Source organism: Kockiozyma suomiensis, assembly GCF_038497685.1.
Source record: "Kockiozyma suomiensis strain NRRL Y-17356 unplaced genomic scaffold V2V93scaffold_2, whole genome shotgun sequence".
Lineage (NCBI taxonomy): Eukaryota > Fungi > Ascomycota > Lipomycetes > Lipomycetales > Lipomycetaceae > Kockiozyma > Kockiozyma suomiensis.
In genome coordinates this window covers 913,570-931,846 of record NW_027117665.1, presented here as the reverse complement: position 1 = coordinate 931,846, position 18,277 = coordinate 913,570, and the positions used below count along the sequence as shown (strand labels likewise).

At 44.4% G+C, this 18,277-nt stretch overlaps 10 protein-coding genes and 1 non-coding gene across 11 annotated transcripts; 6 read left to right on the top strand and 5 right to left on the bottom strand.

The window, feature by feature from the left end:
- Positions 1-188: 188 nt before the first annotated feature.
- On the bottom strand, positions 189-3,072 carry V2V93DRAFT_128091 (uncharacterized protein). Its single transcript, XM_066906795.1, has 4 exons — positions 2,692-3,072; positions 2,577-2,632; positions 2,369-2,509; positions 189-2,288 (listed from the first exon to the last, which is right to left on the bottom strand). The coding sequence occupies exons 1-4, from the start codon at positions 2,704-2,706 to the stop codon at positions 215-217; spliced, it is 2,286 nt and encodes a 761-aa protein (XP_066768063.1). The 5' UTR covers positions 2,707-3,072; the 3' UTR covers positions 189-214.
- A 692-nt stretch (positions 3,073-3,764) lies between these two features.
- On the top strand, positions 3,765-3,836 carry V2V93DRAFT_t13. Its single transcript has one exon. It is a non-coding gene; the product is annotated as a tRNA-Met (tRNA).
- Positions 3,837-3,871: 35 nt separating this feature from the next.
- V2V93DRAFT_364578 (uncharacterized protein) lies at positions 3,872-6,107 on the bottom strand. The gene is made up of 6 exons (XM_066908879.1): positions 5,321-6,107; positions 5,096-5,263; positions 4,944-5,041; positions 4,792-4,890; positions 4,268-4,733; positions 3,872-4,190 (listed from the first exon to the last, which is right to left on the bottom strand). The coding sequence occupies exons 1-6, from the start codon at positions 5,819-5,821 to the stop codon at positions 4,104-4,106; spliced, it is 1,419 nt and encodes a 472-aa protein (XP_066768062.1). The 5' UTR covers positions 5,822-6,107; the 3' UTR covers positions 3,872-4,103.
- Positions 6,108-6,141: 34 nt separating this feature from the next.
- On the top strand, positions 6,142-7,187 carry V2V93DRAFT_127884 (uncharacterized protein). Its single transcript, XM_066906792.1, has 3 exons — positions 6,142-6,247; positions 6,304-6,309; positions 6,399-7,187. Exon 3 carries the CDS (start codon positions 6,489-6,491, stop codon positions 6,774-6,776), a length of 288 nt encoding a protein of 95 aa, XP_066768061.1. The 5' UTR covers positions 6,142-6,247; positions 6,304-6,309; positions 6,399-6,488; the 3' UTR covers positions 6,777-7,187.
- V2V93DRAFT_127906 (uncharacterized protein) lies at positions 7,026-8,342 on the bottom strand. The gene is made up of 2 exons (XM_066906793.1): positions 7,605-8,342; positions 7,026-7,536 (listed from the first exon to the last, which is right to left on the bottom strand). Exons 1-2 carry the CDS (start codon positions 8,220-8,222, stop codon positions 7,141-7,143), a joined length of 1,014 nt encoding a protein of 337 aa, XP_066768060.1. The 5' UTR covers positions 8,223-8,342; the 3' UTR covers positions 7,026-7,140.
- A 74-nt stretch (positions 8,343-8,416) lies between these two features.
- On the bottom strand, positions 8,417-10,614 carry V2V93DRAFT_378281 (U3 small nucleolar ribonucleoprotein complex, subunit Mpp10; the record flags this gene model as incomplete). The annotated part of the gene is made up of 2 exons (XM_066911950.1): positions 8,417-9,130; positions 9,196-10,614. 2 exons carry the CDS (start codon positions 10,612-10,614, stop codon positions 8,417-8,419), a joined length of 2,133 nt encoding a protein of 710 aa, XP_066768059.1.
- Positions 10,615-10,778: 164 nt separating this feature from the next.
- On the top strand, positions 10,779-12,954 carry V2V93DRAFT_364568 (uncharacterized protein). The gene is made up of 3 exons (XM_066908878.1): positions 10,779-11,706; positions 11,768-11,916; positions 11,983-12,954. The coding sequence occupies exons 1-3, from the start codon at positions 10,933-10,935 to the stop codon at positions 12,491-12,493; spliced, it is 1,434 nt and encodes a 477-aa protein (XP_066768058.1). The 5' UTR covers positions 10,779-10,932; the 3' UTR covers positions 12,494-12,954.
- V2V93DRAFT_384367 (uncharacterized protein) lies at positions 12,935-14,515 on the top strand. The gene is made up of 2 exons (XM_066912216.1): positions 12,935-13,241; positions 13,316-14,515. The coding sequence occupies exons 1-2, from the start codon at positions 13,175-13,177 to the stop codon at positions 14,014-14,016; spliced, it is 768 nt and encodes a 255-aa protein (XP_066768057.1). The 5' UTR covers positions 12,935-13,174; the 3' UTR covers positions 14,017-14,515.
- Positions 14,516-14,677: 162 nt separating this feature from the next.
- Positions 14,678-15,528, top strand: V2V93DRAFT_364563 (60S ribosomal protein eL22). The gene is made up of 4 exons (XM_066908877.1): positions 14,678-14,752; positions 14,922-14,957; positions 15,048-15,276; positions 15,350-15,528. Exons 1-4 carry the CDS (start codon positions 14,741-14,743, stop codon positions 15,442-15,444), a joined length of 372 nt encoding a protein of 123 aa, XP_066768056.1. The 5' UTR covers positions 14,678-14,740; the 3' UTR covers positions 15,445-15,528.
- V2V93DRAFT_364559 (uncharacterized protein) lies at positions 15,485-16,810 on the bottom strand. The gene has a single exon (XM_066908876.1). It carries the CDS (start codon positions 16,714-16,716, stop codon positions 15,637-15,639), a length of 1,080 nt encoding a protein of 359 aa, XP_066768055.1. The 5' UTR covers positions 16,717-16,810; the 3' UTR covers positions 15,485-15,636.
- Positions 16,811-16,854: 44 nt separating this feature from the next.
- Positions 16,855-18,184, top strand: V2V93DRAFT_127625 (cytochrome c oxidase subunit VB-domain-containing protein). The gene is made up of 4 exons (XM_066906791.1): positions 16,855-17,101; positions 17,335-17,481; positions 17,557-17,722; positions 17,786-18,184. The coding sequence occupies exons 1-4, from the start codon at positions 16,993-16,995 to the stop codon at positions 17,898-17,900; spliced, it is 537 nt and encodes a 178-aa protein (XP_066768054.1). The 5' UTR covers positions 16,855-16,992; the 3' UTR covers positions 17,901-18,184.
- The last annotated feature ends 93 nt before the right edge of the window (positions 18,185-18,277 follow it).

Here is an 18,277-nt window from a genome sequence, read left to right as displayed (position 1 = left end):
AGATTATTGGCGATAATTGTAGCCGATTAAGTTACAAGTGAAATGGGATAAGTTGCATTGTCTGAATTAAACAAATCCTTATCTTGCAAATGATGAAAAAACGAAACCTCTAATAATACAGGAAAGAGAAATTCTAAAAGCCAAATGAGACCTCTAGCGACAAAAAAAATGGAAACAACCCCCCCCCCCCCCCCTCCGATGTAATGAATCAAGCCTAAGGGCGATTGTTTGAAACACCCTTGTTAGCATGCACAATAGCTGCTGCTTTGACAGTACCCGCGTGTGATGCAGCACCAACACCACCATTACCACCACCAGAAGAAGCAGCGCCATGATGCGCCGCCGCAGCAGAACTTGACCCGCCAGCGCCAGCAGAAGGAGGCCCTGACGCAGCCGCGGCACCAAACCGTCGCGATCCCTCGCGTTTTCGAATACTTTTCCGAATGGCTTCAAGCATGCCTCCCCATCTTAGTCTCCGTTGACCTCGCTGCTGGTTATCGTTGGTGATACCCATCGGCATCATTCTGCGTTTGGTATGCGCCTGCGCCCGACTAGTAGCTTCCAGCCAGATTTGGGCATGACGAGCGTAGGGTCCTCGTAAATCTGAAATCTGGAAATTCGGCTCCAGCTGCATCCAGCGCTCAAAGCACTCCCAAGGCGTTCTTCGTTCGATGTTGGAATTGAATCCCCACGATTGGCGGATATTCATATGCGCAGCTACGACATCCCAGTTATAAACGTACTCGCTTGCAAATTTTAATAAAGCAGCATCATCATGAGGAAGCCAGATGGTCGGAACACCGAATTCGACATATTTTAGAGCAGGTGGCATCGGCGCCTTGACAAAAACTGACCGTCGAGATGCCTCACTGATGAATAATGCAGAAGGTGATGGCCTGCTATCGTTGCTCAGAGATTGTGGCGGAGAAGACACTGCTGTCTCCTGTCTTGCTGTCTTGCTCCAGGCCTGCTCCGGCAAATTTAAAGGAATCATGGCAAATTTGTTAATCGGAACAATTGGAAGTTCTTCAATCATATCGCGGAACTGGTGATCTTTAGAAGGATCCGTATGCGCGAAATGCTTGGACGAAAAAATATCATGAACCTCAACACCTATAACGTCCTCAGTAGCCTCGACCTGCTCGTCAGACGCTGCAGGCTCTACAGACTCCATAGGCTCCCCATCTTGCAGCTCTTCAGAATCTGTTGGCTTTGCTATGAAATTAGCCTCCTCAACTTCTTCATCAGTCATAAATCTAGGAGGTCTAGTAGTCACACACATCGCCTTCCCGTGCACCCAATACTCCTTGATCATAAACGCAATTGACATCCCATTCGCATATTTCTGTTTCCGGTCGCTCGCACATTCATGCGCGGTCACCTGCATCTCACCGAGTAAATAATCCCAGTGTGACTTTGCCCTTTTCGGAGCTCGAAATCGCTGCGGTTGTCGTAAACTCCATTTTTTTTCTCGTTTTAGTTCATCCATGCGCGCAAAGTTTTTGACGAGGGTGGATTCAAGATACGCCGTCAGATAATTCTCAGTCGTTAAAGATTTGTGAGAGAAAGGTACCAAGGCAGCTAGAGGCGACGCCTGGATAGAGTAGAATATCTTCACAAGTGGCACGCCAGGCTTGACAGGTGGTTCCTCGGCATTTATATCTCTCGGTAGGGTCGGTGGCCGAGCAATTACAAGCTCAGGCTCAATTGATGAGGCAAGAGCAGTTTGTCGGCGAGGATGCGAGTGTCGAGTAGGTGTACCCATTATTTCGCTGATTGACTTCTGCTTAATGGCGCCTGAGCTAACGCGTGTTGTCATACGCTCTTGTGAGCCCGTGACTTGCCTTATTGTGGCAGCGGAATGAGATGCTGAAGGGGAGGGCGTTTGTGTGGTCTTGATCGGTGTAGTCGTCCTTGAAGCAGGTACGGCATGAGCATTTGATGCTAACTGTACCTGCGAAAGAGGATGGTTCGTGGAGGCATTAGACTGGTGATGAAGTGCGGTAGAAGAAACTGACTGAGTGGTAGGCACATTCGTAGCGTGGTATCCGTATTTTCCCGCAGTGTACTGTAGAATACCGGAAGAATATTGTTGAAGACTTGACGGAACTGGGGGTGTCTGGCGCGCCTTGTTTGATGCATCTCCTGCATGCGGTATAGAGTGATTAGGAAGCGGTCGCCCGAGATCTCGACCAACTGCTTGAACATTTCCCTCTGCTGTCTCGGCCTTCTGAGATTTACTAGAATGTATTGAAGTTGGAAGTGAAGACTCGTCAAATAGATGACCACTGTAAGATGCATCAAGATTATGTCAGCATTCATTTTAAAATTGAAATCACAACTCAACCGCGTCTCTGGCAAACCGTACCTTTCCAAATCATTCTTCTCCAAAAATGCCATTAAATAATCATCTTCAGAAGCTATTATTTCGTCGGTGATGGGTAGCAGTGGGCTCCGAGAAAGGAAGTACAGCTCTGATAGCTTGCGCTTTCGGCCCTTAACTACATCACTGGACAGTTCATCAGCACGTTACTCATCAAGACATCAAAATGTTTCATTCATCATGAATTACACACCTGCATAACTGCCGCCTCCTCTCAATATTCTCGAAACGCAGTCGGTCAAGCCGATCCTGGCCAGCTGTCAGCAATCACATCTTTCACGACCCCTCACCACCACTTAACAACTTACAGATGAGAAATCCATCAGGACTCATCCACAACAAACACCAACTGATAAACCTGTCTGCTAAAAAATTCAATATATTGAATATCTTGGCTGATGTGTTGACTATTGTCTCTGTGTTGTTGCTTCTTCAGCTGCGCTTTCAGCCAATCACGTGCGCGAATCCGGGCTCTGGCAATGTAGTGAAAATTTTACAAGATTTTGCAGAGGGTCGCGCGCACGCTTATGGCTGGATTAGCTGTGCGGCGTCTTGCAAGCGGCCCTCGCTCGCTGTTCTGTTACTTCTTCACATGCTGTCGCGCGTACATCAGATAGCCTGGAAATAGATGATAATTATCAAAATACCAAGCAAGCTATACAGCATATCAAACCTCGTGCACACTAGCGAGGTCACGTAAATCTTACAATCTCGTGAAATCGCGCTCTCGGGGCTGAAATTAACGCGTGAAGTAAATACACGAAAGCACAAGCATAGAAGACATAGATACCAGCCGCAAATCTGACATTGAAAATCTATAGGATACACAAAATGTATGATAATAAGATTAAAATAATTGCCAGCGATATCAGAAGGAAGAACAATAGTGGCCGCGCACCTGTCTTGAGATCAGACCTCTAATTCTGGGCAATTAGTCAAATCAACAAACTCACTGACTAATCGCATGATCACTAACCCCGGCGAATTTTGCCGCTGTCGACAGATTACTATTTATGTCGTTGTATCTAAATGAATCATAGCAATATGCTAGCTAATAGCTAGTACATCACCCATTTCTCAGCAGTGCTCCTGACTAAACCTTGTCTCAAATCAAAAGCATTAAAAGGCTATCGCTAATGAGCAAAACAATTGCCTGTATGTCAGAAATATACAACTCAATGTGCGAAATAAAATCTATTAAAAATGCCCTATCTGTATACTAGACTCGTTATGATAATAATTGTCATGATATATATTTGGGGACGGGAGAAAAAAAACATCGAAATACAATAATACACCACTACGCCAATTTTAGCGAGAGTCACATGTTTGGTACCTCTTGGGGATTATAGTAGACCAAAATCAATGATTTTTATGATAAAGCGATGTGGCGCAGCGGAAGCGCGCAGGGCTCATAACCCTGATGTCCCTGGATCGAAACCAGGCATCGCTACTAAATTTTTGCTACTGACCATCTTCAATGCTTATTTTTTCTTTTCTATATTGTGACTGTAATTATTTTTAGTACATTTTTACCGATCGCTTTGACGAGTGGGAGTGACAGAATATATACTCCTAACGGTTGCTAAAGCACTAAAAACTTCAAATATTTGACTTCCCATTATCATCAATTGAGAGAAACAGTTATTGCTCCCTAGTACAAATATATAATGGCAATATCTGGATGCATCTAAGTGTTCAATCTTTAATAAAGTCAATCTCAAGCAAAAAGGCGATATTGCAGTAACTTCGAATTAGTCGTCGAGCTTGTCGTTACAGAGCCATTATCGCACCAGTTTCCAATTGGCTAAACAGTATGATTGCAGTCAGAACCATGCTCAGCAGAAAACAACAATCAATAAACTAGACACGGTATTTACTTACCAAGCAACTAAAGTATTTGCACCAGCTACAATTAGCACCTCCCCGTTCAAAGTTGCGGATAAGGACAATCATAATCACGGCAGTTACAAATACCATGAGAAGTCGCAAAAAGACCCACATGTACCATACCGTGGGCTTGCCTCTAAACATTATTCTTACACGGTCATACTGTCGAGCGTACCATCTGCCGGTTGAAGGGGCGTAATAATATCCGTCATCCTCTCCGGTCTTTTCGCGGATCGTTAGTGGGCTTCGCAGTAAGGCAACGCCAAGGAGAAGTCCAATCATGAATCCACCGATGTGCGCAAAATTATCAATGCCAGGCAAAAGCCCCAAAACAAGAGCGATAACGATCTCAATAAGGTAGTGGATCAAAGTACGCCTAGGATGCTCAAATGCTCGCCAGTTAAACAAAAGGTCTAGCAACTCCAGTGCCATTATTCCAAACAAAGCACCTGACGCTCCGCTTTTCGAGTTCGTGTCGTTAGCTTATTTCTACAAGAAAAATGGAGTGCTTGAATTACCAGCTCGAGTATGCTACAGGATTTAAGTTTCCACTTAGCACAAATCCATTGATCCCTGAGGCAAGATATACGGCCGCAATCTTGATATGTCCAATATCCCTTCAGAGTGTTAACAGGTTGCTTCACAAGATCCTTGAGGCAAATGCCCATACCTTTCTAATGAGAATCCTATTTGAATTTGCAACGCCATATTGGCGATGATGTGGATGAAGCCCGCATGGATGAAAATCGGAGTAATGAACCGCCACCACTAATCACCATTCAGAAAATCTATCTTGAGGAATTGTTCACTAATTTTATTTACCTGATTGGGATGCGAATCAACTCCGCCCATCCCACACAACTCTGATAGAGAGCATACATCGGTAGTGCTGCGTGTTGAGTTTGGACAGGGCCATTTTTGCGATTGGTCAGCCAGGTCCGAGATCTCACGCATACAAGGAGTAAATCTTGAACCCATATGAATTTGTACCTACATTCAGTCGTTTAGTAAAAATCAGTTTAGTTGTCTGAATGACTATTCTCTTACATATGAAGAAGGTCCAAGCATTGGGTTGAAATAAGGCTTTGTGGCTATCGGGCTTCCAGTATACTTTCCCATTATGATAAGTTCAGCGATAAAGACGATGATCTGTATGACGGAAATAAAAATCATAAACCAAGGCCAAACTCTGACCTTCTTCAACATCATGACTCTCGGTGGAGGCAGTTCTGGAGACGTAATTCCAGCAGCGGCTGCCGAATTCGGATCAAGTTGCTGCGCGCCGGGAACCCATGGGTTATATGAATTGTTAACAGGCTGGGTAGATGCTTCTGTCAATGGGACGCTGTCTCCGTAAGGATCACGATATATGCTTGAATGTGCACCGGTATAGCTGCTTTCCGACTGCATTTGCGACAATTCGTATGCCTGGCTCTTATCGGTTGTACGAGCGCTGTATTGACTAGCTCCGTCGTTATACTCGTTATAATCTGTAGAATCATTTGTTCCCCTCCGAAAAGAATTGAAGGGATTTGAAAATCCCACCATGGCACGATTTTTTTTGGCTGTGGAGAGGATTGAAGATTGAGAAAGCAATGGTATTGACAGTTGTAGTAGTATGGAAATAAGGATGGTTAATGGCTGCTTGAGCCTCACGGGTTCGGCTGACACTGATCGGCTGTCTATGAGAAATTTATCACAAGGTGTCTAGTTATGCTTGAGAGCAGCTTTCTTGAAAGAATAATGCGACTATAAACCAGTCGTTATTTCTTTCATTAGAAAAGTAGACGCTAATCATATTTAGAAGAACCTATGCTGCAGACGATAGCTGTCTATGTTCGCGGCAAGTCTAAGTCTTGGTGCATGAATTTTAATTTAAATTCATCACGAATGTCCCAATCTGCTCATAACTCGCAATGTATGCGATTTTCTAGATCAGCCACCGAAGCGCAGATCATATAGACTATTTAAATAGTATGATATTTTTGATTAACAGTTATTTTGGATAATAATTTTTTTTATGATATCAGTGAGAGGTGTGTTTAGTACTGCAACGATCAACTTATAAATAATTATACTATTTCCAGAGAAATTACCGACAGTTTTAACAGGTTTTAAATAACAGGCGACTATCAAACGTTTAACGACAGAGTATACAGTCAACTTTGGCTTGAATTTGTGCATAATCCGACATTAATCCTAAGTCAACGCAAAAATGACAAAGACTCGGTATCCATTGCTATACGTTATCCTAGCCATCTGCATATACGCAGTAATCGCGGATACTGAGATCAATAGAAAGGCAAAAATAATCGTTATTACGATTCTGGCATTATTTTTTCCCTCGGTTGATATATACGTTTACGCTCGCAGAAAACGTGGAATTCCTGATGATTTCAAATACAGCTCTAGTGACGATGACGACGAAGAGGAAGGGGAGGAAGAGGTCGAAGATGGTGATCAGAAAGACGATGAGACCGAGTCGAAGACTATTAAAGCGTGATTCAGTAGTCAAAGAATTACCTGCTTTCACAGACAATCTAATGCAAGTCAAAGCTATGTATCGGAGCGCAGGTGTACGATTAGAGAGAGTGAAGAGAGATGTACATATTACACAGCACATAAATATACTGTCCATATAATATAATATTATATTATATCACGATTTTGTTTATTCATGTCACAGCAATGATGTTATCAACACTCCATAACACCAGAAGATCAATCATTACATTTGATACGGAAATTGACACACATTACGCCAGTATAAAAATCCCAAATAGTCTGAAGAGGTAGAGAGAGCTCATAAATGCAAAAAAAGAAATATATCAAAAAATCACAAACGCCAAAGCAAATAACAAGACAAATCAAACAGTCTGGGAGATAGTATGGGTTTCAGCGTGCACAATTTCGTGAGACTTGCGATATTGATCATACTGAACAATGACAGATAAGAGCTGATCCAGATTAGAGGCATTTACAAACACATTTCGCGCATGATGCTGCTTGAGAACTTCGATCAAGGCATTTTTGTCATCGTCTGCCTGCGCATCGTCGCTGCTAATTTCATTTGATGGTTCATCAGCTTTGCCCAATACCATCTTCAAGGTCCCTGGAGAAATTCCTGGAGATCTGATTCGAACGTTTTTGAGAGAGTCCATGCGGGTTCGAGGACGGCGCTGGATAGTTTTTAGGATAATGACGTTTGAGCTTCCGTAGCGGTCGGCAGTTGACATGAGAGTCGGCAGGATCTGGTGGATAGACTAGAGGTAGAGACGACGGTTAAATTTTCCGTGAACAATTTCGAGCCAGCGAACAACGATAAATATACCTTCTCCTCATTATCAACACTACTAAAAATGACGAGGTCAAGCCTTGACTCGAGCCGCAAGAACTCGGCAATCATGTCGTTCATGTGGGCGTTATCGTCAGCGTCGCTTTCACTATCTGACGAGGAAGCGTCGTTGGCTAGGTAGTGCAGGTGTGCGCAGGAGATACGTGATTTAGCCCGCTCAAAGGCGGGCGTCTCTTCTTGGTGGCCGAGGACGTAGACACGGCAGTATGTAGATATGAGCTGGAGGATGATGAAATCAAGGCCGGTGGTTGAGCCTACGATGAGAACTACTGCGCCGTCGAGCATCTTGGGAAGAAAGAGAAGGACTGGAGTGTTGATGGCTACGGCTGTCTGTCTGGTGTCTACGCCAGCTATAAACATGCTGCCTTTGATTTGTGGGGAGACATATAAGTTGCGTGATGCTAGTCTAAGAGTGGCGCTAAATAGCCAGCAAAAATCATCTCCTGATCCCAGTTGCCCACCGCACGCTCTCGCCCCTGAGACCCGCTCTTCGCAAACTCTATACCAACCGGAATTTTGGATTCTTATTTTTTGGTTATTATCGTTGTTGCTGTTGCTATTACTGTGCGGAACGTTGCGAGTATGCTGTTTCATTTAACGACGCGACTAGGCGAGGCTGATTTACGACTGCTGTATCTACTCACGCCATAAACTCTCACAGGAATGAAGCGCCGCTCTTCAGGTGCTAAAATTTCAAACGATAAAAAACTGGTCTACAAAACAAAATCAAGGCCGCTTCTTTCTCAACTATGCATATATGCAAAATTCTATAGTAAATATGTGACCACTCACAGCTTCAAACCGCTGCTTCCCGCCGGCCCCTTCCTGTCCTTCTTCACATGCCCATCCACATCCAACTTCTCGCCACGCTTGCCGATAACCGTAACATTCCCTTTCTTGAGAGTCTCGACAACGCTCGCCCTGCTGCCCTCATTCTGTGCCCTAACCGCCCGCTTCTCAAGCCTGTTGCTCTCGCGCTTTGCATATCGTTCTTTCTCGCGTCTGCGTCTCCGCTTCTTTTCTTCGCGCGACATCTCTGTGCGTGCGACTGGTAGGCCATCTGCACCAAGCACTTCCTTCGACGGTTCGTCGGTTTTTTCCTTCTTGAGGCCATCGCGTGGAACATAGACTTCCTGCGGTGCCAGCATGTTCTCGGTAGACATAACCGCTGGCTGCGCCTCTTCCATAGATATCGCGGGTGCATTGGCGACGATAGAAAGACTTGGCTTAGAGGGTTTGGGAGTGAAGTGCCACGAAGAAAGAGCATCGAGTTTGAATGTGATGTCTGCAAATAATTCCTCGACCTGTTGATGCATTTCTTCCAGCTTTGAATCCTCATTCGTAGGATGATGACCTTCAGGATCGGCCTGGCGTATGTGATCTTCTTCGTAGAGCTCGGCAAGGGACTTGGAAGATTTTGTCTGATCGACGTTGGTAAATTTGCTTTGTCGGAATTCTGGCATACTGTCTGGTAATCGTCGTGGAAGGTCATTGAAGTCGTTCTTTCAAAAATCTAGTTAGATTCAGGCTCCTTTGATCTCAAATATTCACAAAAGAGAGAACTTACATTTTTAATTCGGTTTCGAATAAGATCTTCTAAGGTCTCTGTAATCTCGCGAGTAATCACAGGTACGGGCTTTGCACCTCGATCAAATTCCAAATCTTCCTCCAGCAAAGAGTTAAGAGGCCGTGCACTAGCTTTGGCTTCGCCCATCATCGTCCAGTTTTTTCTCGCCACGTTCTCCTCTTCAAGCTTTGCAATTTGTGACTGTAGTTTTCGCTGCATTTTTTCAAACGTAGATAATTTAGTGCCATCTTCTCCTGCATCTTCCACGTCATCTTCGACATCGTCATCTGCAAATAAATCTTTTTTCAAATCACTCATTGCAAGCTCTAGGTCAGCGTCATCAACATCATCAACGCCCAATCCCTCAAATTTATCTTTTCGTTTCGGGCGCTCGGGTCTATGTTTCCCTTGTCGACGATTAGATGGTGATTTGAAAAAGTCTTCGTAGCGAATATCATTAGAGTTGTCTTCAGCAGCAGCAGCAACGCCATTTCTTTCGCCGACGGCGCCAAAATGACCTTCTAGATCATCTTCATCGTAATCATCAGAGTCCTCGTTATCTTCATCTTCTTCGTCGCGGGTAGAAGATTTTGCCTTTTCTTGCTTGAATGTAGTCTGCTCATCAGGATCGGCAAAGTAATCAATATCCTCGTCGTCATCGTCGTCGTCATTGTTTAGTGCTGGATTTTCAGCATCTTCAGTCATGCGATTAAATTGATCAATGTCAAAAAATCCGTCGTTTAAACCGAAAGAGTCTTTGACGAATACCTCTTTGGATTCTTCTTCCGAATCTTCCTCGTTGTCTTTGCCTTCGGAGTCTTCGTAGTCGTCAACGAGATTTTCCATATCTATGTCCTGATCATCATCATCACCATCATCATCATCTTGATTACTGACTCCATTTACCAGGGCTACCCCATTCGGTAGTTCCTCGTCACTAGCATCGCTGTCCATCTCTTCGCCATCGTCCTCGTCATCTTCAACATCAGAAGCATCATCAAGGTCACCTCGTTCAGAGACTTCTGCTTCTGAACCGCTAAGTGATTGCAAAACCTCTTCTTCGCTTTCATCGCTATCGTCATCAACTTGAGTGAGCTTTCTCCGCTTTGCAATTTTTTCAAGCTCATCATCCTCGCCGTCGTCTTCACCAGTGATCTCAATATATCGATCATGCAGCACATTCTCCGCAACGCCATCTAGCACAAGTCGTGTTTGCTCCCAGATTTGAAGAGCATCGAGCCCGTCGACGTAAATTCCGTTTTTGAAGACTTTGGAATACTGTCGCGCTACCGGGTCGAGAAAGTACTTTACTGAAGAGCGAGCAGATTCGCGTAGAGAGTCGCTTGGTCGTAGAAGCGCCTCAGGAGCAGAAGCAAGTACATCATTCAAAGATCCTATCGAATCTTTTGATCGTGACATAATGTTTGAATATGCGAATGTATAAGGCACTTCCGCAATATACTCGTAGAATTGTGTCTGCAGGCAAAATTTTTGGAAATGCATAGGGTAAGGGCTTTAAACTCCCAATGCAATAAAAGTGAGGCCCTAAGAGATTTGGAGAGTGGAATCTCCACTTTTGGCGGCCTTGTTCGTATACTAATTAATCATTCTCGCTTCCCGCCTCTTCTTGAGTGCTTTCCAAAGAGCCCGGCGGTGTAGAGAGTAGATTAATTGGCGTGCACTCGACTGGGATCTTATTTTTATTGCTATTCAAGTCTATACTCAGCTGCACAGGTCATGCTCTCCGAAGCTGTGCTCGCGTTGCTGAGTGACAACCACTCTCGCACGCTCTCCGAAATTGCGGACGCTGTCTCGAACTCACTCGATGATCCCGAAGAGCAGGAGTTTCGATTGGCCTGTGATTTATTATTCTTGCTTGAAGACGAATCAAGCGATGACTCTGACAAAGACGAGGATGCGTGTTCAATCGCTCGGATTCTCAATGCCGAGTATCTCTTGTACAAGTTATACGAGCAATTCGGCTCAATCGAAATGAATCCTTTTCTTTCTCATTTTGTTGCGGTTTATAATGAAGGAAAGAAAGCAATGAGTGCATCTGCGTCCTCTGGTGATGGGCGACACAGCGAGAATAGCAAGCTGATGGTGCAGATGAGCATCGTCTCGCTCTTTCTTATCGGCGGCGGACATATTCTTGGCGACTTGAAAGCAGCAGACTTTTTGTCTGTCTGGCCAGATTTGGTCCGCGATGACATTGACACCGACAAATTCGTGGATGCATTGGTCAACCAGGGTGTCTTAGATCCTCCGGCCGACGCTGATAGTGCTCCGGAATCATCCGGTGAGAGAGGCCAAGTCGAGCATGAGCGCGCAATTACCGAGGACCGAGATCAGGTCCAACATCCTATGCCTATTCGTGTTATTCCAAATCTGATTACTACCTCTGATATACCGGATAGTGAGGATGACTTGGACAGCAGTCGACTCGCGCTGTACATACGACCAATGCTTGAGCGAGCTCTGTCAGAGGAGCTCTCAAAAGTAGAGACAGAGGTTTGTTTGATTGATTTATATTCAAGCGATAAGCATTCCTAGAATTCTAACTAGTTACTAGAGCCTTCTTGCTGTTCTTGAACGAGATACGAGGTTGTTAATGGGCTCGGTCGATTTGTCTGTGAACGCAATCACCACAATTCTGCACGTCAATCCGTATTTAGGGCGGTCCTTGATAACGCTGCTACTTTCAACTGTTTTGCGAGCAGAGTATGTCTTTTTATTACTTTTCACCCCTTTTATGGAGATGAGCGTATACTGACAAGAACGCTTTAGTGTTCTGCAGATTTTGCAATATCTGCCACCGTCGTTGCCAGCACTCGAAGTGCTTAGCTATCTAATAATCCCAGCTGCTCATATTACGGATCCGCAGCAGCAGCAACAGCAGCAAGCACCTATATCATTACTAGGTGAAGAAGAGAAATCGCAACTGCTGCACCCATTTTTGTCGAATGCTACTAGGTCGATTGAGTCTCGGCAATCAAAGGCATACGGAGGTGATGATCAGATGCAGACCACTAGACCGGTGCAGCTACTGTGCCTTTTTATTCGATCGTTATTAAGAACGGGAGCGATTCTGCTAGAGGAGTATGTATACGAGATTCAATCGCTGGTACTAAGCTTTGTATATGTGCCTGAAGCTACTGAGCTGTTTCATATCGTGCAGACGGTGATGGCGAAGCAACAAGCTATGAGCCCTGTACAGCAACAGAAGCAGCAGCAAGAACAGCAACAGCAACAAGAACAGCAGCGGCAACCGTCGCAGCGAGTTGTGTCTGCACTGTAGGATTGGAAAGGATAGCGGTTGAGTATTGTACAGTAGGGATCATATGTGAGGCAAGTTGCGAAGAGGAGGTGGGTTGCATTAGCGGTGTTCGCGCTTTGATTTACGAGTAATAGTATTATTGCATATCTGAATATTTAATGATGGAGATGAGAAGGAGCATGACTGTAACAAGAATATTGAGGATGACGTAATAGAAGAGCACGAATCTGAACTTAACGATTTCAAGAACTACATATCGAGCTGAATACTATAAGAGCCGTTCTGTAATACTGTTTCGACTATTGACTATTCTTAATAATAAAATTGGTAACTTATACAAAGCATTAACAGAGAAAGAATCCAAAATTGGTGGACGCGCTCAGTGAGCGCGTTTTCGGAGCAGTGGCGCAGTCGGGGTTATTTTGGGCAACGCCACTTTTCATTCCAGTCTCGGCCAAAACCTCTCATTTCTAGTATCCTTGTTCTCTTTTTCTTTATACTCACCTACACCGTGCTTTTTGTGAAGAGAGTGTAACAAGCCTTTGTTTGTTTGTGCTTATTGGGCTCGGGCTGCTGCTTCTATAATCTGATTTTTTCTGGCCCATCTCGTGTCTGTCAAATTCCGCGCGTGCAAACTGTGGCACACGTTTTCTGCTCGACACTGATTTCTGGGATTTTCAAATAGACATCGCAAATATCATTATGTTACTTTTATCGAGGCTTGTAGCTGCTGTGCTGGTACTAGAATACAGCCTGGTTTCTGCTCAGAGTACGTTTGAACTTTGCCTGATGAATCGGATTAGATTGATATGTAAATATACTGACGCGCTTTACTGTTTATAGATTTAGAGGTCACTTCTACTTCATCGACCACCGATGCAGCTCTTCTCGTTCAAGCTACTACCTCATCGACTTCAACTATAGTTGACCCAGCGGCGGCAGCAGCAGCAGCTACTACATCGTCGTCGACTACTGACGCGGCAGGTGCGGCAGCAGCAGCAGCAGCAGCTACTACATCGTCGTCGACTACTACATCGTCGTCGACTACTACATCGTCGTCGACTACTGACGCGGCAGGTGCGGCAGCAGCAGCAGCAGCAACTACTACATCGTCGTCGACTACTGACGCGGCAGGTGCGGCAGCGGCGCTTACCACTTCTTCTGCTACGCTAGATGCAGTCGGAGCAGATCTTTTATCGACCACCAATACTCTTGACACAACAACTACGAGCACGCCGGTCTCGCCTACATTGGTCTGGGTCACCTCGGTCATTCTCGGTGTGACCACCGTGTTTGAAGCACCTTATACGCAGTCATTTACCAGTATGTATACTACAGTATCGCAGCCTAGTGCGGGATCTATTGGTCTGGGCACTATTTCAGGAACAATAGGTTCCGTTCGTCCTGCGTCAACTACAATAACCCAATCTAGTTCAGGTGCTAGTATGGCACACGCGGACGCTGATTACATTATCAAGCTCGCTCTGTATGCTGCAACTGGTGCGGTTGTCTTTGTTTGCTCCGGCAGTTATTTGCTGATGTGAGGTTCGCACAAAATAACAAAGCCTACTCGTGTTCGCATTTCCTCCTTTTTTTTGGTACAATATCTCCCTATAGATATATGATCATGATTGCGTGCTTTGCTGCTCGTGCGTGTAAGGTAGCGTGAAGTATTGAAGAGCACGTTAGTCTCACCTGAAGCTCTTTTTTTGTTCATTCAAAGTTTCGAGACACGAATTATATTCAATTCGCTTTTATTCATTTGTCTTCAGTCTGTTTTGAATTATCCCATTTGCTTTTTGTCGCTTTATATGATTCTCTTTCGTGTCTTGTTCTTGTTATGAAATGAGTTTGTGGCGCGATTACGCGTCCTTGCGTTCATTAACCTTTACTTTCATTTTCTTTTCTATGTAATTTGTCATCAGGCGTTATTTTTTTTTTCGTTTTTGTTTTCTCATTTTTGATTGCTTTTGTGTGTGGACCATACGTTTGAATATTGTGCACTTAGATGAATAGATTTAGCACTGTGATTATAAGACTTAAAATAATTTAATTCAAACAAAAAAGTATGACTAACCTATTACACAATAAAATAACCCTACAATTCTACCTGTAGGGCTTTGATATGTGACTGTGTTTCTGTTTGAGCCGCACATCGCAATCTGAGGCGAGCATCACAAAATGTCTAGATTGAATATTGTTGCTGCGCAGAACACACGCTTAGTATTCATTCTCGACAATTCTTTGTTTAGTTCACACAGATTCGCAATGGCCCCAGCTGTATGTGGTTTACCTTCTCCTTGATGTATTGTTTTTGGCAGGCTCGGAATATATAAATCTCAAATGCTTTGCTGGCGAATAGTCGCGTGAAGGTGTTGGAGCTTTGTGGTATAATTTCGAGATTTGTTGTAAGTCCAGTAGGCTGAGATTTTTTTTTTTTTGTCTTTAGAAGTCAACCAAGAAGGCATCCAAGACAGTTTCCAAGGTATGTATATTTGTTTTTCATTGCTCTGATCTTATTTTAGCGAAGAGCTTGTAAGAGGGAGGATCCGGTACTAGCAGAGATATTATACAGTATGTCGTCGACTACTCGAACGCAGCCAGCATCTTCGATGAGGAGGGATTCGTCACCTTCCTGAACACCAAGATCAAGGTTGATGGCCGTACCGGTAACCTTGGCGATCTCATCACCGTCACCAAGGAAGGAGACTCCAAAATCGCCGTCACTTCGCACACCGACTTTTCTGGCCGATACCTCAAGTACTTGACCAAGAAGTACTTGAAAAAGACCAACTTCCGGGATTGTAAGTGCCTTACTTTATCCTCTAACATCGTGGATTTCAGCTACTGAACCAGGCGCTAATAATACTGATATAGGGCTCCGTGTCGTTTCCGTTTCCAAGGGTGTCTATGAGCTCAGATACTTCAATGTCGCCGTCTCTGACGATGAGGAAGAGGACGATGACGAGTAAGCGTATCATTGGGAATTGGAAAATAAATAAGAAATTGTACGGTATTTGTATCAAAAGTTTGACTTAATACACCTTGTCATAGTACATATAGTATCATTCATATTGTAAAAGGACAAAAACTCCAAATCCACAGTATACTCTAATGCACGTATGAACTCCACGTTATTATGATAACCCAAAAAAAACATCAATTTACAACTTTCTATATAAACGCATGAAGAAGCGCATATTTTCGAGCTGCAGAGGATATGTAACCTTCTTCTCATCAACTCTAAACCAAACCGAGTCATCCTCAATCAACTTCTCCCAGCCTTTCTTCGAAGACGAAGATGATTCACTGACAAGTGTATGGTCAAGTAGAAGTTGCACAGGAAAAGTCTTACTTCCAATTTGAATATGCGAGTAAGAGCCCGCGCTTTCGATGATGAGGAGTAATGCGCCTGGCTTGCAGACTTCGGAGATGTAGTGTAGAAATGTCATTGTGCGAGGTTTCGACTCAGCAAAAAGCTCATTTGTTGTGAATAGGATTGTTATTAGATCAATTAAGGAGAAATCGAGGCATGGTGCGGTGTTGGAGATAGATACAGCAATATCTTCCGTGTCGAGTGAGACGTGGGACTTGGTGACATCGAGCCGGCATGGCGCATCTAGAATGTCAAACTGTTCAAACTGCATAGAAATTGAATTATTAGCCGTATCAGAAGCTTCAGCATTGTCTAATTTGACAGCGGCTGCTTGCCATTCGCGAGCCATACCAGATCGTAGTCTTGCAAATACGTCATCCCAATCCGAGATATCTACAGCAGATATGTTGACATTTTGAGCATTGAGGTCACAAGCTAGCGCAGCCAATGCCAAAACTTCGCCTCCCGCGCCACCTCCGACACATAGTACGCGCTTTTGGGAGCTGGCTGTGAGTAGTTGTGGGATCTGGGGACAGAGATCACCAAAGACATGCAGATAGGCTAGAGCACGCGAAGACGACCATCTGACGACGTACGCAAGCAAGCAATCTGGCGAGTCAAAGGCAGCTCGGTAGTCTCTTGCATAGAGATTAGCTTTGACTGTTTGTATCGTTGTAGTGAGAGTATCGTAGTCTGCAAAGACGGAGGAGAATGTACGTTGGAGGAGAGAAAGGAGAGATTGCTGGAGTTGTGGAGAGGAGTATTTCAGTTGTTGTCTGGTCTCAAGTTGACTGATTTTCGCAGTATTTTGACTTTTCGCATTTTTCTGACTCTTCCGACTGCTTTGATTGCTCTTTTTTGGACCCATTCTCTCTTTGTTATGATAAATAGTCGGCGAATGCAAAAGATTGATACGAAGTCAGGATACGGTTCTAAACCGCGCCGCACGCACTCATATCTGGTTCCAGCTGCTAAACCAGTACTGGTTCCAAACCAGCTCATAGGCGAATAACATTGGCTTGATTGGCCAGAAGCCGGGTTTCGAGGAGAAAAAGCAGCCCACACCCGGCTTCGACATTGCTCATCATCTCAACTTTCTGCTCATCATCATCTCCACTTCCTCCTCCTACTCTCTCAATACCAAATGATTGCCCGACAAGTCCTCTCCGTTGCCCGCGTCGCCTCGCGCTCGGTCGCAGTCCGCTCGGCTCCGGTTGCCGCCGTCCGCTCGTTCTCGGTCTCTGCCTTCCGTGGTGCGTTCGTCTCCTGCTCTTCTGTTCCTGCTCTTCTGCTGTGAGCCTGCCGCTTGCTCTCGCAGCCATTCCATGATTCATACGAAAGAGAGCTGTTGAAACTGCCTGTTTTTTTGATGAGTTTGGCCTCAATCAATACCGCAGAAACTGCTCGCAATTGCAACAGTCGTACTCGCATGAACAACCAATCAAAATAATCACAGCAACAACTAACCATTCTTCTTCTCGTGTAGCCAACGCGAAGCACTCCGAATCCAGCGTCGAACCCACCCCCACCGTCAGTTTGGACATCGAAGCCGTCAAGTCCGATTTAGATCTGTTTGGTCCTGGCGCGCAGAAGGGACTTGTGCCTACCAATTTGGAGCAGGCTACTGGACTCGGTACGTATTCTTGCCAATTATGAAAGTTAAACGAAGAAAAAGAAAATGAGGGGAATCTAATTAATGACGGTGTAGAGCGTCTTGAAATGCTTGCTGATTTGACCGGAGTTGATCTTTTCGACGAGACCCCTCTGCCGTCCGACAGACTTGGCACCATTGCCGATCCTATCGTCCTCGAATCTCCCGTTGAGCAAAAGTACATTGGATGCACTGGTATCCCCGCCGACACCCATGAAATTGAGTACGTGTTTTACTAAATTTGGAGTCCAATCTCTGTTTTCAATTGTAACTGACTGTCATTAAGGTGGATGAACGCTACCATTCACGACCCAGCCCGATGCATCGAGTGTGGATGCGTCTACAAGCTCGAGTTCGTTGGACCCTTGTCCGATCTCGAGGCAGACCATGGCCATCACTGAATGTATTCCTATGATTTCTCCTCTGTGTGACCAAAGAGAACAAGTTATAAAGAAAGAGAAAGAGATAGAAAACCATTGGAAGAGAGAATAATTCATAATTACCGGTGATTAAGGAATAATTCATAATGAAAAGAAGAGAGGCTTTCATTCACATGCCAACCGTTCGATGCTCATTGCTACAGGTTAATTTTATTTTATCTTTTTATTGTGATTTTTTTTTGGTCTTTTTTTTCTTTTTCTTTTCTATTTACCATTTGAACGGCGCGGTTAGAGTGACTTTGAATCTCTTTTTGCTTTGAGCTATTTCTTACTCTTTTCATATCTTTCATCTTATTCGCTATTTCGAGTTCTTTTATATGTTTGTGGTATTATAGTTA

Bases quoted from the DNA above. Each gene is read 5' to 3' on its own strand.
- V2V93DRAFT_364578 (XM_066908879.1), bottom strand. From the start codon at position 5,821: ATGGTGGGATTTTCAAATCCCTTCAATTCTTTTCGGAGGGGAACAAAT. The intron at 4,734-4,791 runs GTAATTCAAGCA...GAACTCGAAAAG, and splicing joins CCTGTAGCATACTCGAGCTG to CGGAGCGTCAGGTGCTTTGT. The intron at 4,191-4,267 runs GTAAGTAAATAC...CATACTGTTTAG, and splicing joins GCAAATACTTTAGTTGCTTG to CCAATTGGAAACTGGTGCGA.
- V2V93DRAFT_364568 (XM_066908878.1), top strand. From the start codon at position 10,933: ATGCTCTCCGAAGCTGTGCTCGCGTTGCTGAGTGACAACCACTCTCGC. The intron at 11,707-11,767 runs GTTTGTTTGATT...ACTAGTTACTAG, and splicing joins TCTCAAAAGTAGAGACAGAG to AGCCTTCTTGCTGTTCTTGA. The intron at 11,917-11,982 runs GTATGTCTTTTT...AGAACGCTTTAG, and splicing joins TCAACTGTTTTGCGAGCAGA to TGTTCTGCAGATTTTGCAAT.
- V2V93DRAFT_128091 (XM_066906795.1), bottom strand. The intron at 2,510-2,576 runs GTGTGTAATTCA...TGAACTGTCCAG, and splicing joins AGGAGGCGGCAGTTATGCAG to TGATGTAGTTAAGGGCCGAA. The intron at 2,289-2,368 runs GTACGGTTTGCC...TGCATCTTACAG, and splicing joins GAGAAGAATGATTTGGAAAG to TGGTCATCTATTTGACGAGT.
- V2V93DRAFT_127906 (XM_066906793.1), bottom strand. From the start codon at position 8,222: ATGAAACAGCATACTCGCAACGTTCCGCACAGTAATAGCAACAGCAAC. The intron at 7,537-7,604 runs GTATATTTATCG...CTCTACCTCTAG, and splicing joins GTGTTGATAATGAGGAGAAG to TCTATCCACCAGATCCTGCC.
- V2V93DRAFT_364563 (XM_066908877.1), top strand. The intron at 14,958-15,047 runs GTATGTATATTT...GATATTATACAG, and splicing joins CATCCAAGACAGTTTCCAAG to TATGTCGTCGACTACTCGAA. The intron at 15,277-15,349 runs GTAAGTGCCTTA...ATACTGATATAG, and splicing joins AAAGACCAACTTCCGGGATT to GGCTCCGTGTCGTTTCCGTT.
- V2V93DRAFT_127625 (XM_066906791.1), top strand. From the start codon at position 16,993: ATGATTGCCCGACAAGTCCTCTCCGTTGCCCGCGTCGCCTCGCGCTCG. The intron at 17,102-17,334 runs GTGCGTTCGTCT...CTTCTCGTGTAG, and splicing joins CTCGGTCTCTGCCTTCCGTG to CCAACGCGAAGCACTCCGAA. The intron at 17,723-17,785 runs GTACGTGTTTTA...ACTGTCATTAAG, and splicing joins GCCGACACCCATGAAATTGA to GTGGATGAACGCTACCATTC.
- V2V93DRAFT_384367 (XM_066912216.1), top strand. From the start codon at position 13,175: ATGTTACTTTTATCGAGGCTTGTAGCTGCTGTGCTGGTACTAGAATAC. The intron at 13,242-13,315 runs GTACGTTTGAAC...TACTGTTTATAG, and splicing joins CAGCCTGGTTTCTGCTCAGA to ATTTAGAGGTCACTTCTACT.
- V2V93DRAFT_127884 (XM_066906792.1), top strand. From the start codon at position 6,489: ATGACAAAGACTCGGTATCCATTGCTATACGTTATCCTAGCCATCTGC.
- V2V93DRAFT_364559 (XM_066908876.1), bottom strand. From the start codon at position 16,716: ATGGGTCCAAAAAAGAGCAATCAAAGCAGTCGGAAGAGTCAGAAAAAT.